Here is a 19,261-nt window from a genome sequence, read left to right on the forward strand (position 1 = left end):
AGATTTGAAAATGTTTGCAAAATTCACATATGTGTTCCCATTTAAAAGAAGCCAACAATTACATTCACATGTACATAAGCACAGTAAAATGTTTATTATATGACTTAATATTTCCGTCGTTTTTCTAATACTGTCATTATTAATATTTCATTAAAAAGCATTAATAAAATTCTAGTAAACTAAACTTGTAAAATATACCGTACTGTTCTATTCTGCAAAATCTATTTTTCATACTTTCTATGAAAAAGAAAGTACAGTGTAATCACATATTTCATTAACTGAATTTATTACATTGTAAAAATCAAAATCAATCTTTTCTCATATTGTAAGATGAAAGTACAATACAGAGTATACTTTAAAACATTTATAGAATACATTTCCTTCGTATTGTTAAATATAGAAGTTTAGTACAGAGTAGATATATTTATCTTGTACCACCTCAAAGAATGCCTTCCAAAATAGCTGGCGCAGCGAAGGCGATAAACTAGAATTTGCTTATTGTGATACTTGATACTTCATGCTTATAATTTGATGATATTCGTCATATAAACGTTTCATGAATATTTTTAATACAAAACGAGTTACTTTTCGAAACAAAATGTAAGTGAATCAAATCTATGAATTTTTAAATCTTTTAATTTTTATATTTCCAAAGTTATTAATCGCCATATTCTAAGGTTATAAAATACTAGAATTCCAAAATTCCAAAATTCTGATATTCTAAAATTCCCAAATTCCCAAATTCCCAAATTTTTAAATTCCAAAATTCCAAAATTCCAAAATTCCAAAATCCTAAAATTCCTAAATTTCCAAATTTTCATTTTCTATTTCATTTTATTTTTTTAAATTGAGGTATCAATTTTCTAAATCAGTATATTCTGAAATTTTTCAGTTTCTAAATTTCCAAATACCTGATATCTAAAATGTGCAATATGTAAAATTTTTTAATTTTAATATCAACATTGTCAATATTTCTGTATTGTTGACAAATTAAAATATTTATTTTACTATTTAATTAATAAGTACCAGTCATCTTTTTTTGTCTTATGGATAAATTTTGTTGCTTTAGTCAGGATGGACAAGAATGGTAGGGATTTAGTTTCCAAAAATGTGCAAAAATTCAACTTCATTTTGCCAGGATTTTGCAATTAGAAGACAGTATTTTGTTACGATTGTTTTTACAAATTAATCTTTGTACAATAATCTAGGTCGATAAAAACCCAATTTTGTAATTTTACCCTTCAAATTCGATGAAAAGGAAATATACAAGATTTATAAAAGAAATTTGTTTATGTTGCATTTTTCAGAAAAAGCGTTTTTTGTTTCTTGGCTTAAGGTCCTAGCAAAACGAGATTGTATTTTTCCACATTTTTGGAAACTAAATATCTACTATCCTCTTACCTCATGACGAATACACTATAAGATAAACAAGTATCGTTGGAACTTATTAATTTTCTGTCAGAGGCTTCAGAAATTCCCAAAAATAATACTCACAGTATTTTAAAAAGAAAACATTGATAATCAATCATTTTGTCTCCAGTATTGTGTTCAGAATTTACAGTTCTCTAATTATAATCTGTTTTCCTACAGCATTTTTTTTTATGTGAATCGGTATGAAATATTAGATATGAAGCACTAAATTGTTTGCAACGTTGTTATATTTAGCAGCGAATCAGTTGCATATTAGATATAATATGAAAAATGTTATTCTCATGTTTACGTACGTAATTGTCATTCTTTTAAACTTTAAATTGATATATGATAGGATTCATTTCACGCTAAAATTTTTGTCGAATAAAGGATTTCTTGTACAATGTTTGCATTTGCAATCATGCGATGAAAATAATGTTGCATGTTTAAATTACGTTAGACTAGTAGAGCTCAATACTTCTGATTTCATTAAAATAATGGTGTAAAAGACACTTTACGATTGTTTGTGGCTCATCGTGCTGTAACATTATTGTCAGAAATATGCATTTTTATTCATCCATTTTTATTGACGACAATAATATTACATATTTAGTTTGCAGCAACCTAGAATAACTATCCACAACTTCTGGTACTACCAGAATAACAATATTAAAAGCGGTAGTGTTATTTGTGACAAAAAACAATCGTTTGTCATTTGTCCGATAACGAGATTTTTTCGATCATAACTTGTTCAATTTTCAATTTTTTTGCTTTGCGACACAACCCATCACACATTAAGCACAATTTAGCCCAATGGAATTGGTTTTTGAATAGAATTGTTTCTTATTTACTGATTAGAATCGTTTTTTGAATATTTTTTTTTAAGCTTTGCTCTACCAGTCTATGCTACTAAATTTACGATACAATTTTATCCATTTTACAATGCTAAATTAAAAATGGAAAATTGTAAAGTCAGACGGCTTTATTAATCCAAACTGGGTTGCATATTATCGATGGTTTTGAAAGTAAAATTACTTTTATCTGTTATTATATAAAGTAATTAAATGTCTCTTAATTTGATTATTAATTAAGGTTTAGAAATTTCACGAATATGATGTGGGTTTCCGAAAAAGATTTCGTGTAGTTTGTTATTATTGCTATGCTTCGATCTGACAAAATCAATAAGATCTTGTTTTGATTAAAACCGTTATTTTGAATTGAGATATTTTTAAGTTGAGAAAAAGTTGCTCTTATTTTTGCATTAATCTAAAGGTGTGTTTACATTATGCCAGTAATTGGTGCTAGTAGTCGTGCTAGTAGTCGTGCTAGTAGGTAGTCGAACTTTTGCGTTTCTTGCCTTGGTTGTACCTGTGTGAAAGAAAATTGTTTCTTCTTAAAAGCTCTAAATCCATACATCCCTAATTTTCAACATCTCCAAATCTCTACATTCCTAAATCCCTACATCCCAACATCTCTAAATCCCTATATTTCGAGAACCCTACATCCCTAAATCCCTATATTTCGAGAACCCTACATCCCTGAATCGTTAAATTTCTAAATTTTCAGGTTCCCAAATCCCTACTTACTCAATTCTCGACTTCTCAAACTTCCATCATATCCAAATCCCTACATCCTCAAAGTTCTACATCTTCAAATCCTTACATACCTAAATCCCTACTTCCCCAAATTGTTAAATTTCCAAATCCCTATAACCCGAATCGCTAAATTTAAAAATCTCTAGATTACTAAATCCCTACATCCCTAATTCTCAATATCTGCAACTTCCAACATCACCAAATTCCTACATCCCCAAATCGCTAAATTTCAAATTTCTATATTCTCAAATTCCTGAAATCCCTAGACTTTTATATCTCTAAATTCTGAAATGCTCAAAAATCCCTAAGAAGAAATAGCTGTTTCCTTTCTTGCCTTCTTTTTTCAATAATGGACCTAGTACAGGCAACGCAAGATGTTCGACAATTCGATGACTTACTAATACAGCGACTGGCACCAATTACTAGCATAATATAGATAGGCTCCCTTATACACATTTATATTTCAGGAACGATGAAAACGTACTGGTTGGAAAAAAGGGAACACAGGCCTTCGTTAACGAAAGGAATAACCATTCAAGAACCACCGCAATGGCACACAAGAAGTACTGACAAAAGGGTATCAGCGGGCACTCCTGCTGCTTTTACAGCCGCAACTATGTTCGAGAATCAAAATTGTTTAGACACAGCTTCTAGAAGAGGTTCCAAGATAGCTTCTCCAACGCCTAACGACTCAACGTTTTTGCTAGAGACGGAAAGAAGGATGTATTCGCCTATTACATTTCAAGATGTAGCTCGAAGATCTGTTGCAAATTCGCCCACGAAAAACGATACGAGAGGTGAGTAAATATTCTGTCAGATCAAATTAATCGTAACTATTGTTTTTTTTTTTTTTTTTTCTTATGAAAATAGTAAATGTAAGAGAGAGTAGAGGAATGGTGTGCATTTAAGTAAGACCTGTTTTCTGAAAAACACGTTATAGCTAATATGAACTAGAAAATGTTTATAAATATAAATGTGTTAATTACCTTACTTCAAGCGTGTAAGATAATATTTTAACAATGTAAGGGTATAGCACAGGGGTCGGTAATCTTTCTGGAGTTAAGAGCCATTTTTTTAAAGAGCTAAATATAAGTACATACATCGGTAATATATGTATATAGGAATTTTATTAATGAAATTAATAACGTTTTAACAAATTAACAAATTCCATGATGTGCACAACTCAAAAGTTCAATATCGGCTTTCTCCTCTTTTTATTATATTTCGTAACCTCGTAACCAAATCGCAAAAGACAAATGATGGAAAAGATATCAAATGATTCACTCGATTCTTCTTAAAACCCTACTCTACATATATATTAGAAAAAATAATATAACCGTTATCTACTGTGAAACATGTATTTATTGTGAAATCAAAACATTCTAGTTTACGTAGTAACAGAACATATATATCAACGTATTAAAGAAAGCGGAAACACTTTATTTATAGCTTAGAAAAAAATTAATAGTAAAAACCTAATTTCTTTTTAGTGTAAGCGTTAATTTGTATGTGTGCGTGTGTGAGTGTGTACGTCCGTCACGTAGTGCGCCGTTAACGAACGCGTGGATGAATGATCGGGAATGATCGATGTCAAGATTGATCGAGGTGATTCTAGAAGCGTGGCATGACAGGTAAGTGGGAATGTTCTAGAACCCTCCCCAAAAAACAATAGAAAATTAGGAAATCCAGAATGTTCCATATGCAAAACAATAAAAAGCGCGGAGACGTGCGCCTTGACGCATTGAGCCGTGTAGAACCGTAATAGAAAACGCCCGTGATCGCTCGCATTAGTTAATATCTTTTGTTCGATTCTGTGGATATTACAGAAGTTATAAATCGAAAAGACAACTATATTTGTTAGAATAGATTTGGATTATTAATAATCTAGAAATTACGCAACTTAGAAATTGAAAGGTTTATTTTTTAGGAATTATGAAATTAGAGAATTTAAGATTTGAGAATTTAGACTTCAGGAATTTAAGATTTTTGGATTTGAAAATTTGAGATTTTGTAGATTTAGAAAGAAATTTGCTAGCTTAATAACTTAATGATTCAGATATTCCTAAATTTGTAAAATCGGGATTTTGGGGATTTGAATATTTGAGGATTCGAGGTTTTGGAAATTTGAGATTTCAAAATTTCGAGATTTGGGAATTGGAGAATTGAGAAATTGAGAATTTGGAAATTCGAAAATTTATTGATTTGAAGGTAGAGAGAATTAGGAATATTAGAAATTGAAAACATAGAAATTTGATAATTTAAAAACTTTCAAAAGGAAAATAAAAATTTTAAGATTTAGAAAATTAAGATTTAGAAAATGAGAAAATTTAGGCTTCTCAAAATTTAGGCATTTTAAAAACCAAGGATTTGTATATTTAGAAATTTAGTCATTTAAAGACTTGCAAATCTAATAATTGCGTATGTGAGAATTTACAAATTTGAAAATTTTGCATTTGGAACTGAGAATTTAGAAATTTGCAAATTCAATGGTTGGAGATTTGGTAATTTAAAAATTTGTGAAATAGAAGATTTAATTGTTTGACAATTTGAAAATTAAAAAATTAAAAGATCAAAAATTTGCAGCTTAGGAGTTCGGAAATTTGGAAATTTGCAAAATTTGAGATTCTAGGGATTTAGGAATTTGGAGATTTAAGGATTCGAGAATACGGGTATTTGTCGGTTTGAAAATTATGAAATTTGGGTATTTGGAAATCTCAAAATTTGAAAAGTTGCAAATTTAGAAAATTTGATTATTGGAGATATTAAAAGGTGGCAGTTGATGAATTCATAAACTTTGAAATTTAGAAGTCAGAAATTCTAATTACACTTTTATGTAATGTTCTGATTTGAAGGACGACTGTGATGCCCCCACACTGAGTCGCAGACATAGAAGTTTCATTTCAACAATATATTAGTTTCATCCAAAAATATTCACAAAGATTGACCTCATTTTAGCCGTCCCAGTTGTATACCTCTCAGTTTACGCGGAGTATTCGTCTCACGTGGATTCGGTTTGCATGAATGAAAATCACGTAAATAAACTTTATCAGTATAAAAGAAAATATATTAGAAATAAAAGCTAATGTATATAACATTTACAAGCACATATTTATATTAAGTAGTTTATCAGAAAAGTAACAAGGTTTCAGAAAATAAAAGTAAATCTTATTCAATATCACTATCGATATTCGAAATTAATCAGTTTTTTTTTTTTAATTGACACAAATACAATATCATCACCATCGTTTAAAATCTTTGAAAGTTCGATATCATTTTCATTGTTAATGTTAATTTTTTTTAATGACTTGTTGCCGATCTTTTCTTTGACTAAATTTTCATCAGTTTGCTAATTTCGATACATTTCATTAAACTACCATCACGTAATGTACATTTATTCATATTCATAAATTAGAGTATATTTGGCATATATGATCAATTCACGGAAGACGTTAAAATAACAACTTTGTAACTCGAGATGCCACAACTCAACAACATGTTTTAATAAAAACGAATAAACATTATTATTTATTAATTACATTCGTGAAAAATGTTTAAAATTTCACTAAAAATATCAGCTTAAGTTTCTATTTCTATTGTTAATTAGTTTCGAAAAAATAATTTGTGTTTCAATGACTATTGATGTATTAATTATTCTACATTAAATAATTATAGTTTACTAAATAAATACTTTGAATGCCTAAACAATATTATTTCATCTTTTCACTAAAACAGTTAAGGGATTTGATCAAATCACTTCAGGGAAATCATACCACAGAATTATTATTTTAATATCTTCTGTGAATTGAATGTATATACCTTAGGAATTTAGTCAAATCCCTATTTTCATTTTCTTGCGACATAAATACTTATAAAATTTCTAAAAGAATACATTCTCTGCTCGTGGAGATTAAGAACATGTATAAAAACTACCACATAAATTGTGCTATAATTTACCGCGTAAAAAACTAGTTGTAAAAAGTAATGCGTAATATTGAAGGACAGCTACATCTTTAATTAACAATAAAAAAATCTTATATTGTACACGGATGCACCAAATTCGGGCATCTTAATTTATTCGCGACCAATCGTGACTACGATATGTACTATTATTGTATAATCTAAACAGAATATATTTACAGAATGTAGGTCAAACTCGACGGGAGCAACGATGTCAAGGAACTCTGAGATGTTCAGCTCTTTGCTAAGTGACACGGAGGAACATTTCAGACAACACAGAGACAGTTTGTCGCCTCGTGCAGAGAATCAAATAGCAGTTATTCAAACGAAGCCGGAAGTGAGCGTGAACACGAATTCAAGCTCGTCATCAGACGAATCCCGCGAAGACAGAGCGTCTTCGGTCGAAACTGACGCTCCAACACGGGAAAAGAACGAACAGTGCGAGAAAAACAAGGAATATTACTCGGCGTTTCACAGTAGCAATTCGCAGTCGTTGACGCAACAGGATCAATGCTGTCCTGGTTTCACTATGTCGAAAAGTGGTAAAACGCGTCATCAAAATAATGGCTGTAACATCGCTTAATAGGCGAATTTCGAAAGACACCGATCGATTTGATTGCTCGTCAAATACGAGTGAATTCCTAACCTGAAAGTAGACCACTTTCGATGGGTTATATACTGATGATGAATACTCTTCGAACGATTTGGATGATCGAGAATTGATCGGAGAAGGCTATTTTATTTATCTTTCGACCTGAGTTTCATGAATTTCTCACGAACTTAGTGCAACGATCTTCTGTGTGTAAGATACAGTAAAATTTCGATATAAGCGAAAATGATCTACACAATATAAACGAATTATTTCCACCACTAGTAAAAACTCCTTGAGACGTTATATTTTTATGCAGTCAATGTCAAAAACATAAATTCTTTAAAACAGTATAGTTTTTATAATTTGTCCGAACGGCTTAATTTTGTTGAGAAGCTGTACCGATTAGTTCTGTAAATGACGTGAATGAAAGAAACTGCAGTTCAGAACCGCAGAAAAGCAATGGAATTTAGAAAAAAGCAGTAGAATAATTTTTTGTAACTTTCTCATTTAATAATGATCATAATAAAGTCAACTATGTTTTAAACCATTTAATTTTATTGAAATCCGTTAATGTAGAAGTAAGTTATGTTCATCGAAATACGTAAAAATTTAGATTTATTATTAATATCAAGTCAAGAACTATTTTTATGACTTTTAACTGCATTTACTCAGCATATGGTTTCATTCATTTAAGTATACAGGGTGTTACCTGTAACGCTACTCACGATTTTTCTCCCACTTGCAGCCACCTTACGAAAAAAAGTTTAAAATAAAATTTTCAGGGTATGAAGTGCACAATAGATATTAGTAAAGCAAATTTTGAAAACAGTTTGTTCTATTGGCAAAGTCAAGGTCACCTTGGGTTTCTTAAATAGGACCATATATTTTTTTTTATTCATAGCTTTAGAGGACATCGAGACGAATTCGAAACATATATTACATTATATTTTTATTAACATATTACTCGATTTACAGAAGTGGAAATGTGAAGTAAAAGACTGGAATATTATGTGATGGAAGGCGGCATATGTTACATTTTGAACATGTAATTAAATAAAGTGTATTTTTCTTATATTCTAGTCGCGTGTTTACATTCAGTGATCTCTTTGGAACCAAATAATGGTTACCCTACCAAAGTCAAAAGCTAAGTACTTTACATTTTTCCACTTCTGTAAATCGAGTAATATGTTAATAAAAATATAATGTAATATATGTTTCGAATTCGTCTCGATGTCCTCTAAAGATATGAATAAAAAAAAATATATGTTCCTATTTAAGAAACCCAAGGTGACCTTGACTTTGCCAAGAGAACAAACTGTTTTCAAAATTTGCTTTACTAATATCTATTGTGCACTTCATACCCTGCAAATTTTATTCTAAACTTTTTTTCGTAAGGTGGCTGCAAGTGGGAGAAAAATCGTGAGTAGCGTTACAGGTAACACCCTGTATAGTAGGTTATCGCAAAACGTACTGATTCGTTTTAAAATCTTGTTTATTATAGCGTCCATTTATTATAGAAGTGACCGCGATTATTTTCTTCGTGATTCTGATCTTAAAATGGCACTTAAAATGATACTTAAAATGGCAAAAGCACATCATTTACTAAAATAATTTTCTTAGAGTATTTAAAAAGAAGCTTAAACTGTTTAATCTAATGTGAAAAGGGATTCTTATATTTCATTCAGATTTCCGTAAGGTAATATCAAAGTGAGGATAGCACTTTTTTATTCTTGACTTTATTACCATAAAACTTTTTCCAATAGATTTTGACTGATTATGATAATTTAATTCAATATAAATCATAAACATGATTTAACTTGCACTATATTTACTGATTTTACAAGATTCGAACACAGAGAATAGCAAATGAAAAGTAAGAAATGCTGTAACTGCGAAAATCGGTAAAAGTCTCTTGCTCAGATATGATTTTTCTGATTAAAATGAAATCAAATACGATGTTATTCAGTACGCATTTACTTGTAATAAGTTATTAAAGCAAAGTTCTCGATATAAGCAAAGTATTTGAAATTACAAGTAAATATACATGTGTTTGTCCTCATTGTAATTAGAAAAATGTTACAAATATTTTGATAGAAACTTGTTACCAAAAAAATGAAAAATAAAAGTGTTTTATTCTTACATTAGGATGTCCTACCGATATGTTAGTTTTTTTTTTATGTTTGGCTGGAACGGTTCCTGCCCTTCTTTATGTTTTGCAAATTTCAATCAATGTAGGAACTACACGACATAAAGGAAAGTTTAGATCCAAAAAATTCGCTAATATCGAGACTTCACTGTAACATCAGAATTTTACATTTAAATGGGCAAGAAATGCAAAGAAACATACATTTAAGATTTAAAAACATTATTATAAATATCAACAGAAATTATTGTGTAGTGTTGAAATTATGGAAATTTGAATCGTTTTCTGCATATTTTGTTATAAATTTATTATTTTCTTATTTATTTTATGATAAATATCAAGATGGTACGACGTTATAGGAATAGTAATTATAATTTCTAATATTATTTATAGTTATTTAAAATGCCAATATCGCTGTTATATATGACATTTTGTTTAATATGTGTACGTTTACGTAACATAACTTTATTGAAAAAAGCGTGGTGGTAAATTCATTATAACAAAAAGCAATAATGTATTGAATAGCATCATTGAATTCATAAAAAATGGTCCAGATCACTAGTTTTTTTAATGGACATTACGTTGTAAGTCAGAACACACGAAGAATTTAAACTTTACATAAATATTAGTATGTTCAATTATTGATAAAATGTGACTTTAATATAAGTTCGTATAACAATTGTTATAATATTAAGTTAACTTGCCTTGTACAATTTGCAATAATTTCTTTGTTAAAAACATTAATAAAAATTTATTTAAATTGTGTAAAATTGGTAAGAAATTGAATAAAATTGCTATATGTTACTTGTAAAATCAATAATCGAAAAAATTGATTCGTTAAACCTAAAAAAATTAATTAACGATAATAAATAAATTAAAGAGAGAGTTATATTAAGTATTTAGTGTTTTTTTTTTAAATTTCAGATAATTACTATGATTCAGACTTAATATGTTAGAAACAATTACGTCATTGTTTTTGTAATGAAATATTTTTTTGATTAAATTAATATTGCTGTTAGTGCAAGAAATTGGTTATCGTTTCTAGAATTCCACGTAGCTTCTGCAAAATTTACATGTAAACTAATTCTTTTAGTTGCATTTGAAAATAATAGTGTCGTCAGTTTTACCGCAAAAATATCAAACTGCAGCTCTCTCTTTTCTAAGGTTCCATGTCATTGTGCTAAAATGTATAAATTTTTATCAACAATTAGTCGATGTGTATATGATAAATTGATTTCAGATTTTACAAAAAGGTTTCTTGCGCTTACACTTACTTTTGTTCGAAATTTAAGAATAATCATGAACTTTTAAATTTATCTAACTATCTGTAAGTGCAATACATGTATCTCTATAGAATTCTTGTATAAGCGTTTTATTAAAAATAAAAAATAAGTAATATATTTATGATAAAATACACAGAATAGTTTAAATTTCCATAATTGTAACATTTCATATTAAGTGTATTAGAAAAGAGAAGTTCTCCCTTGTTACATCCGAGGAATATTCCTTTTCCGTCGGTATTCGGGTCGCGACCGAATTGACTCGCAGGAATGCATTAACGCGGCATTCTGCGAAGGCGATCGCGTAACTCCAAAATGTGCATGAGTGACAAATGAGAACTCGATTTGGCACACTTTCGGGTACAAAAACCGCCGACAAGCGCGAGTAAAGAGTCAATGGTTGATAGTTGATAGTCGATGGTTGATGGTTGGTTGTAGTTGATTGTTCGTGACTTTACACTTCGAGGTTTTCTTCGCGCTCGGCCAGCGGTCATTCGCGTATCGTATCTCCGGGTCTGATAATACAAGACCCGTAAACAGTTAATTCCGGGAGTGCGTGCGCCATCGCGTAGGTCCACCGCGAAGGATAAGACTATCATCGACGTCTAGAGGGGCGAAGCAGTACCCGAAACCAAGCCACCATCAGTCACGAGTGTAAGTGCGTGTGAGAGAGAGAGAGAGATCATCATTGTAAGTAAGGAACATATACAATAAAATCTAATATAACCAACAAAAGGCTTAGTCAGTTCGGAAATAGCCTCCATCGAATTCCCCTGATTAGGCTAGAAATCGGAAACCGGCTAAGGTCAAGGTGTGCGTCAGCACTTTAAGGTTAAAGAACCGCAGAATAGTCAGCGACGTAACACCCTAACTGAATGCGAATCTGCAATTATAAGATTTTGAAGCCCAAAACATTTGCCATCACATCAAAAATCTTCTCACATTATATAGCACGTGATTTGTTTAACTCTTTGCACTCCTATGTCGAGAAACCCTTTCTTGATCTATTTTGTAAATTAAAAAGTTGGTAGGTAAAAGAAATTAAGGAGAGCAAAGAGTTAAAATTTGAAATGTGCTTTTTCTGTAAGTAATTGCCCATTTGAATTTAAAATTACATTTTACATATAAGCGTGTCATTTCACGAAATTTAATTGAAATCCGCAAGGATCAGTTCGAAAGCTTTTTTTGTGAGTTAGTAACTTGTTATCTTGGATTGAAAATAGACCCTCCATTTTTGATTGAGTGAACAAATACTCTTTGAACGATTTTGTTGGTTGAGAATAATTAAGAAGGCTATTACTCATGATTGTTGTGTTCTGTACACGAAACTTGTGATTATTTGAACAAGGGTTCATAGCAAACTGTCGAACAAATCAACATGTTCATTGTGGCGGCGGTTGGAGAAGCAATGTTTGGAGTAAAATGCAATGTATGATGTAATCTATGGAAAACATGTTACAAACTGTTTAGAACAGTGATCAAAGATCAAATCAAAATGGCAAATCAAAGATACGTTGAGGAGGTTATAGGTTTTACGACGTACATAGTAAAATGTGAAATAGAGAGAATAGTGTTGAATCTATTTTTTTTCTTGCGATCCAGGCGTATGCAGCGGCTACAGGCTGTTGCATTTTACCGTTATTTAAATGGTTGAATTTCACGTCCACGGAAATTTTTAATTTTCATATTTGGTAATTTATTAATATATGAAATTCCCTTTATAATATCCCTTTACATCTTCATATTTAGAAATTTAATAATTTATTAACTTGTGCATTTATAAATACATAAATATAGGAATTTTTAATTCGTAAACTTTCACTTTAGATAAATTATTATAAATTTCGTAATTTAGAAGTACCTAAGTTTAATCTAAAAATATAGAAATATCAAATTTTATTTCCAAAATATTATGGAAGTTTGGAAATATAGGAATATAAATATTTTTAAATTTCTAAATTTAAAAAGTTGGATATTTAAAAATTTGGAAATATAGCGATCTAAAATCTTTAAATTAAGAAGTTGATTATTTAACAATTCTGACAATTGAATTCGAATTACTAGCTCCTGTACCCTGACCTCACGAGCAACGTTGTCCATCACTGATTTAGAACATTGTGAAAGAGATTCGTACTAAACGCGTGTCCGCTTTGATTTTACACGGATATTACAATAAAAGTCAGGTCGAATTTATATTAGTACACTGGACCAACGAAACAATTAGTTTAAAGGACTGTTATTTATTTGTATAAAGTGTTTCGTTTTTCTTGTTCACGACACTGACAGGAACGGAAACATTATGGTGACATTTATTTGTCTTGAATCTGAAAATACAAATTAACCAAGTCACTTAATTGACGAGTAATTAATGCAAACAAGTATACCAATGTAAATCCGGCTTTACTTTCAAGAAGCCTCTGCTTATCTTTGCAGGAGGTGTTAATTCTCTAACGGTGGATTGCTGAAACAGCGACAATTTAAATTATATTTTAGACCTAAAATAAAAAAATGTTAAACTGTTACATATTATTGATACAATATACGAAAATTTTTTGTTTAAGAACGTAACAATAAAAATCTTATTCTGAATTATGTACATACAATTGTAGGGTAACTATGTCTAATTAGAACACCTAACTTTAGTAGTCTGCTAAAAATAGAGACACGTTTCTTTTTCTACGTAATTAACGATAAAATATGACAAAATTGGTAGACAAATGCATGCTAATGGATGATTAAACAAAAATTTAAGTGTTTCTTTTTTAACTTGTTTTTCTCGTTATATTTAACTTGTCTTTTAGGAACTTTTGAGCATTGTGAAACAAATTCAATATTTCGCATTCATTTATTCTCTTTTCTTTGTAACTAAATGTTATACATGGTTATTTTGCTACTTATGTATTGGGATATTACAGTGTTCTAACTAGCTATAGTTACCCTTTACGTTGCGTAGGATTAGGTTACGATTAACCTAGTTTTAACATTCGACGTTCAATGACCCATTAAGAATCAAGCAGTGAAATAATGTGATTTTTATGCATGCAGTTTTTTATGCTGCAGACATTTAAAATTAGTTATGTATATTTACAAAATATTAAAATAACAACTGGAATTGTTATCGTATAATGTATTACGGGATTCCGACGAGTGAATGATGGATCTACTTCAGATTACAAATTCTGAAATAAATACATATTTAAAATTATTAATTATACGTTTATTGAAATGAATAAAATATATAATTTTTTCAGCATGATTAAATATCATTGCTCATTGTTTACTCTGCACAGAATATTGTGGAGATGAATGCTATTTTACAGGCAATACACATTTCAGATTTATTAGCAATTATAATTAGACGGTAATGCATGGGCCTGTCCAGATCTCTATATTGAACGTGTATATGTATGCGTATGAATAACTCAGGTGTGCAGTCAAAAGCAAATCCGGCTTTCCTCACGAAAATACATATAGTAACTAAGGGAGAAAGAGACCTTTCATTCACAAACTTTTACAGATTTCTAAGAATTCATAAATTTGAGAATAGCTTAAGAATTTGGGGCATATGAATATTGCGAATTTAAGATTTAAAGATCTATTGATATCAGAATTTCGGTACTGGGCATATAGGAATCTGAGATATAGAGACTTGGGACACAGAGACTTGGGATACAGGGACGCAGGGAAACAGGGACGTAGGGACACAGTGACTTGTGTTACAGGGATTTGGGACATTGGACGTAAGATATGAAAATGAAGTATACAGGCATTATTAAAGTTTAGCGATCCAAAAATATAGGGATTTGCAAGTATATACAGACTTTGGAAGCCATGGGAATTTAGGGACTTAGAAATTTTGGGGGTCCAGAACTTTGAGGATCTAGTGTATGAGAATTTCAGGATCTTTTAGTATAGAAGTTTGGGACTCTAGAGATTTCAGGGTCTAGAAATTTTGGAATTTACAAATTTGAGCATCTAGGAAATTACAAACAGTAAACGGGAATATTAGTAGATCTCCAAATTTCGAAGTTCACACATTTTTTTGTCCAGAAATTTTTAAATTCTCAAAAACTCCTAAAAATAAACGACTGGAAAACTGTCCTTTTCGTTGCCATATTTTCTATAGGGAAGGCAGATTTATGGTTGAGTGTACAGTGTACATGATACTACTGCGACGTAACATGACCGTGGTGCACGAGAAGTATTAATCAATTGAATATATTGTATACTATTAATTATAAATTTAATACGATCTTGGTTTTTAATGGGTTAAAATATTGAGCACAAAAGTTTGACCGAAAAAGGAGCAGGGTATCCCAAAAACATTATACAACCCGAATATTATAGACTCTACTTGTGAAAACAAATCAAAATTCTTTTACTGTTTTGACAATCTGTGCCATCTTCGGTTTTCAGATAGAAGCAACTGAAAGTTGAAATATTATGTACTTTTAGAGTACATTCTGTCTGAAATATTTGACTAAAGTTTTGCAAACATATCGTTTCGATATTTTTGTTCGACTGATATCTAGAATAAAAATTCATAATCTATGGATGAGCGTTTTCGATAGACGGTTTTTCAAATTTTACGCGTCCCCAATATTTCACACATAACTAATGTTTTACCCATAACCCATACTGTACTCGGAGTCTATTATTTTAGTGTTCTACAAATTTATATTAAAATACATTTTAGATTTTTTTCTATATATGTTGGAAATGAAAATGTGAAAAAAACTTACAAAATAAGTTAGAGAATGTTTGATGAAATCAAAATGTATCATCTTACCTCACAACTTTTAATAATTATTTCTATTTCTGCGTCCTTGTGGGTAACGTCATACCAAATTTTTTAGGAATACAAAAGCATTCCTCTAGCTTGTATTCTAAACTATCATTTAAAGTTTGTCGATACTCTGAATAGTCTGTTTTTACATCGCGTTCCGTATTATGTAAAATAAATAGTTTAATTGCAATTACTAACACCAATCGACTTAAACGTACGTTTTATAGTAATAAATGGTTAATAAATAATAAAGTTGATCGAGTACACAATGTATCCTAATTTGTTACCGCCAAACTTTATTAACATATTTTATTCATGCAAATAAAGAAAGGGTGTTATATCAACGTAGGATTTCAAACGCTTTATTAAAAGCTAAGACAAAAATACGAAATGATAATGTATTATTCTGAATCGGATTGTACACAATTTTTGGGATATTCTGTATTTCTTTTAAAACACGTAATAAAATGATGAATAAAAATAACTTATGTTACTATTATTCGTCACAAATGTATAAAAAATACATCTTCTTGGTCGTGAAAGTGTAATTAATCAAACGAATTTATTGATCATTTATTTATTGTTCAATATAAATTTATGAATATTTTTGTGTTTTGCTGTAACTACAAATTCATCGATCTACGGATAAGAATGCTATTAGTAGCAGCATGAACTTGGCGGGGTGAAACTTTTTGACTCGATAAATCAAATCGGATATGCGTTTATAAATGTAATAATTAATAGATTGTGGATGTTTATACACTTATGACATATCAAAATACGTAAACATTTGCAAATTGTATATTGCATGCAATAAAATGAAATAAAATGTTGAGAAGATGCAAAACACACGAAATGTGCAAAATAAAATTATATTATTATCATCTTCTTTTTCCATCGAAAGAAGTATTAAAAACAATGAGCTATGAACATCAAAAATTATATAGTTGAGAAATGAGGTCTTCACTTGTGAAATAGAAAAAGGAAATCGATCGTGTATGTGGGAATATATTACATTTAGAGGTGTCAATTAAGTTAAATTTAATTTAAATTTAAATCGATTTTGTGCGTTGTTTATAATCATTAGATAAATACATATAGTTAAATAATAATACCTGTGTAGAATTTTGAATTATATAACGATAAAGTATCTACGTAAAGTAATAATTAAGCAAACTAAAAAGGTACTGAAATTTCTTAATTTCAAAGGATACGTCATACACAGATAATAACACCTATTAGCTCTTTGGTTATTTAGATTTAATTATAATTTAATAATTTAAATTTTAGTTACGTTATTTAAAATATATTTGAATAATGAATAATGAATTTTTTTTTAGAGGATTCTTTTATACAGTATATTCTCTGTAAGTGCCAAAAAGATATTTACCGTAATTGTAAAAATTTTATCCTCGTTATTAGGGGTATCCACCTCGGAATCAGTCGGTTATTGAAACGACGGGGATCCAATATCGATGACAGACATACTAAAGTAAGCAAAGGAAAAGATTGCAATTTTCTTATTTCTTATAATTTTTTCATAAAACTTGTACTATCGTATTCCCCTCGTTTTTCTGATTAAAATGACACTCAACACGATACAATTATGATCATAATTACTTATGTAACAAACCATAAAAGTTTCGGACTTTTACACTTACGGGCAGACTTTATACGGGGTGTCTCACAATTAGTGTAGGTCCCTGAAATGGAGGATAGTTGACATGATGCTGAATAAGTTTTCCTTTCCAAAAATAGGGTTTGAAACTTCGTTTTTGAATTGGAAAAACACGGACTAATCAGAACGCGAGGATTACTCGTGCGTAGATGCGAGAGCGACAGCTTCGAACCTAGTGACTGAACGCGTGTAATCCTTGCGCTCTAATTGTTCCGCGTTTTTCCTTAATAATTCAAAATCGAAGCTTCAAATCCCATTTTTGCAAAGGGAAATATTATTCAGAATCACGCCAACTACCCCCCCCCCCCCCCTTTTTCAGGGACCTACACTAATTGTGAGACACCCTGTATATACGGCGGAGATATTCTAAATTACTTTTAATGGCTTACTACACAAGTAATTATGATCGTAATTATATCATATTTGGTGTAATTTTAATCAGAAAAACGAGACGAGTACAATGATAAATGTTTCATTCACGTAAAACCAAAAATAAAGAATATTAATTTTTGTGTTTAAAAGGCACGAGTCTTTCATCTTTGTTGAACCTCAGTCCCTCTCTGTTTTTGTGTCGCTATCCTTTTCTACGTTCGGCTCATTACAAAGAATGTATACCTATTCTATGAATGTGGAAATCGAGACTTGAAATTTTCACATTTATGGAGAGAATACTGTATTTGCTACATTCAAAAATTTATTGCAATTTTATACAACAGGCTTATTATAATAACTGTTATTTCTATTGATAATTTTATGTACTTATAACATATTTATGAACAATTATCAATTAGACGCGACTATTGCAAAATAATTTGTAATTGCGACTTATTTAAGATATATAAATATACACTGCTCAAAAGAAATATGGCATAGAAAAATTTGAGGCAAAAATTGGCCAAATTTGACTGATGATAACTCCGTGAAAAATCATCGCAAAGTTATGCTCTTTTTTTTAAATTAAAGCTTGAGATCTCTACTTTAAGACCCTATAGTTTGATTTTAGATTTGATGCATCCCTACCACAATAACACCATAAATGTTCCGTGGAGTTGCAAATATATACTTAGAACAAGAAATACAGTCCATTCATTATTTCAAATAATTTCTGTAATTGTTGTCTTATTCATTGTACCATCTCTGAATCTCTGTCCCGTGTCTTCACCAAACCTCCTGTGGTGCTTTCCGCGAAGTCAGAGATGAGATCTATCAAGGGGTCCTCTCATTAAGCATACTTCAAGGATGTGGGTTTCCAATGTATCGAGCTTGAACCATATACATACATACCAGTTACCACGTGCACCACAGCAGCAGGATTTATGGCGGACATACAATGAAAGTGTTTACGGTTGTTCAAAACTAACCTGTCATATCTTTTCAAAGGTGAAACAACCACTTTGATTGGTTACCTTTGATGACATTCGGGGTTCCCTCCAGTCTGTTGGGTGCTGTCTAACCCAATAGCAGTAACGGAACCTAGAATAAATTCCTTACAGCACGCAACGGAGTCAAGTGATGTCTTCCTACCTCGTTGGTTGGACTGGGTCCTGACTCTTGTGCGGTCGTGGAGCTATGATCTCGAACACCTGCCGACTATAAGCTATCAAACTCAGGCGCGGCGGAGCGGCATTAGGCCAACTAAGCTCAAATTGACAATAAACTTTGATGACATTCATGCTAGACCAACTTCCGGAAGCTCAATCGCTAATCAAATTGGACAGGGCAGAGAGATGAATCGGTTTACAAGAAACCGATAAGAGAACAAGTTCAATTCAGACAATTGTACATATTACTTCAATCTATAACGAACAGACACATTCAGA

At 30.6% G+C, this 19,261-nt stretch overlaps 1 protein-coding gene across 9 annotated transcripts in view; it reads left to right on the top strand.

Moving 5' to 3' along the window:
- The window catches only part of Gyc88E (Guanylyl cyclase at 88E), a 134,324-nt gene extending 126,226 nt beyond the window's left edge, over window positions 1-8,098 (top strand). For all 9 annotated transcript variants that reach the window (XM_076534461.1, XM_076534485.1, XM_003706055.3 and 6 more), the window contains 2 exons: window positions 3,473-3,802; window positions 7,145-8,098. In XM_076534461.1, the coding sequence (XP_076390576.1) occupies window positions 3,473-3,802; window positions 7,145-7,545 (731 nt within the window). In that variant the 3' untranslated portion in view covers window positions 7,546-8,098. The remainder of the gene's footprint in view (window positions 1-3,472; window positions 3,803-7,144) is intronic.
- Window positions 8,099-19,261: the final 11,163 nt, after the last annotated feature.

Source organism: Megachile rotundata, chromosome 1, assembly GCF_050947335.1.
Source record: "Megachile rotundata isolate GNS110a chromosome 1, iyMegRotu1, whole genome shotgun sequence".
NCBI classification, from domain to species: Eukaryota; Metazoa; Arthropoda; class Insecta; order Hymenoptera; family Megachilidae; genus Megachile; species Megachile rotundata.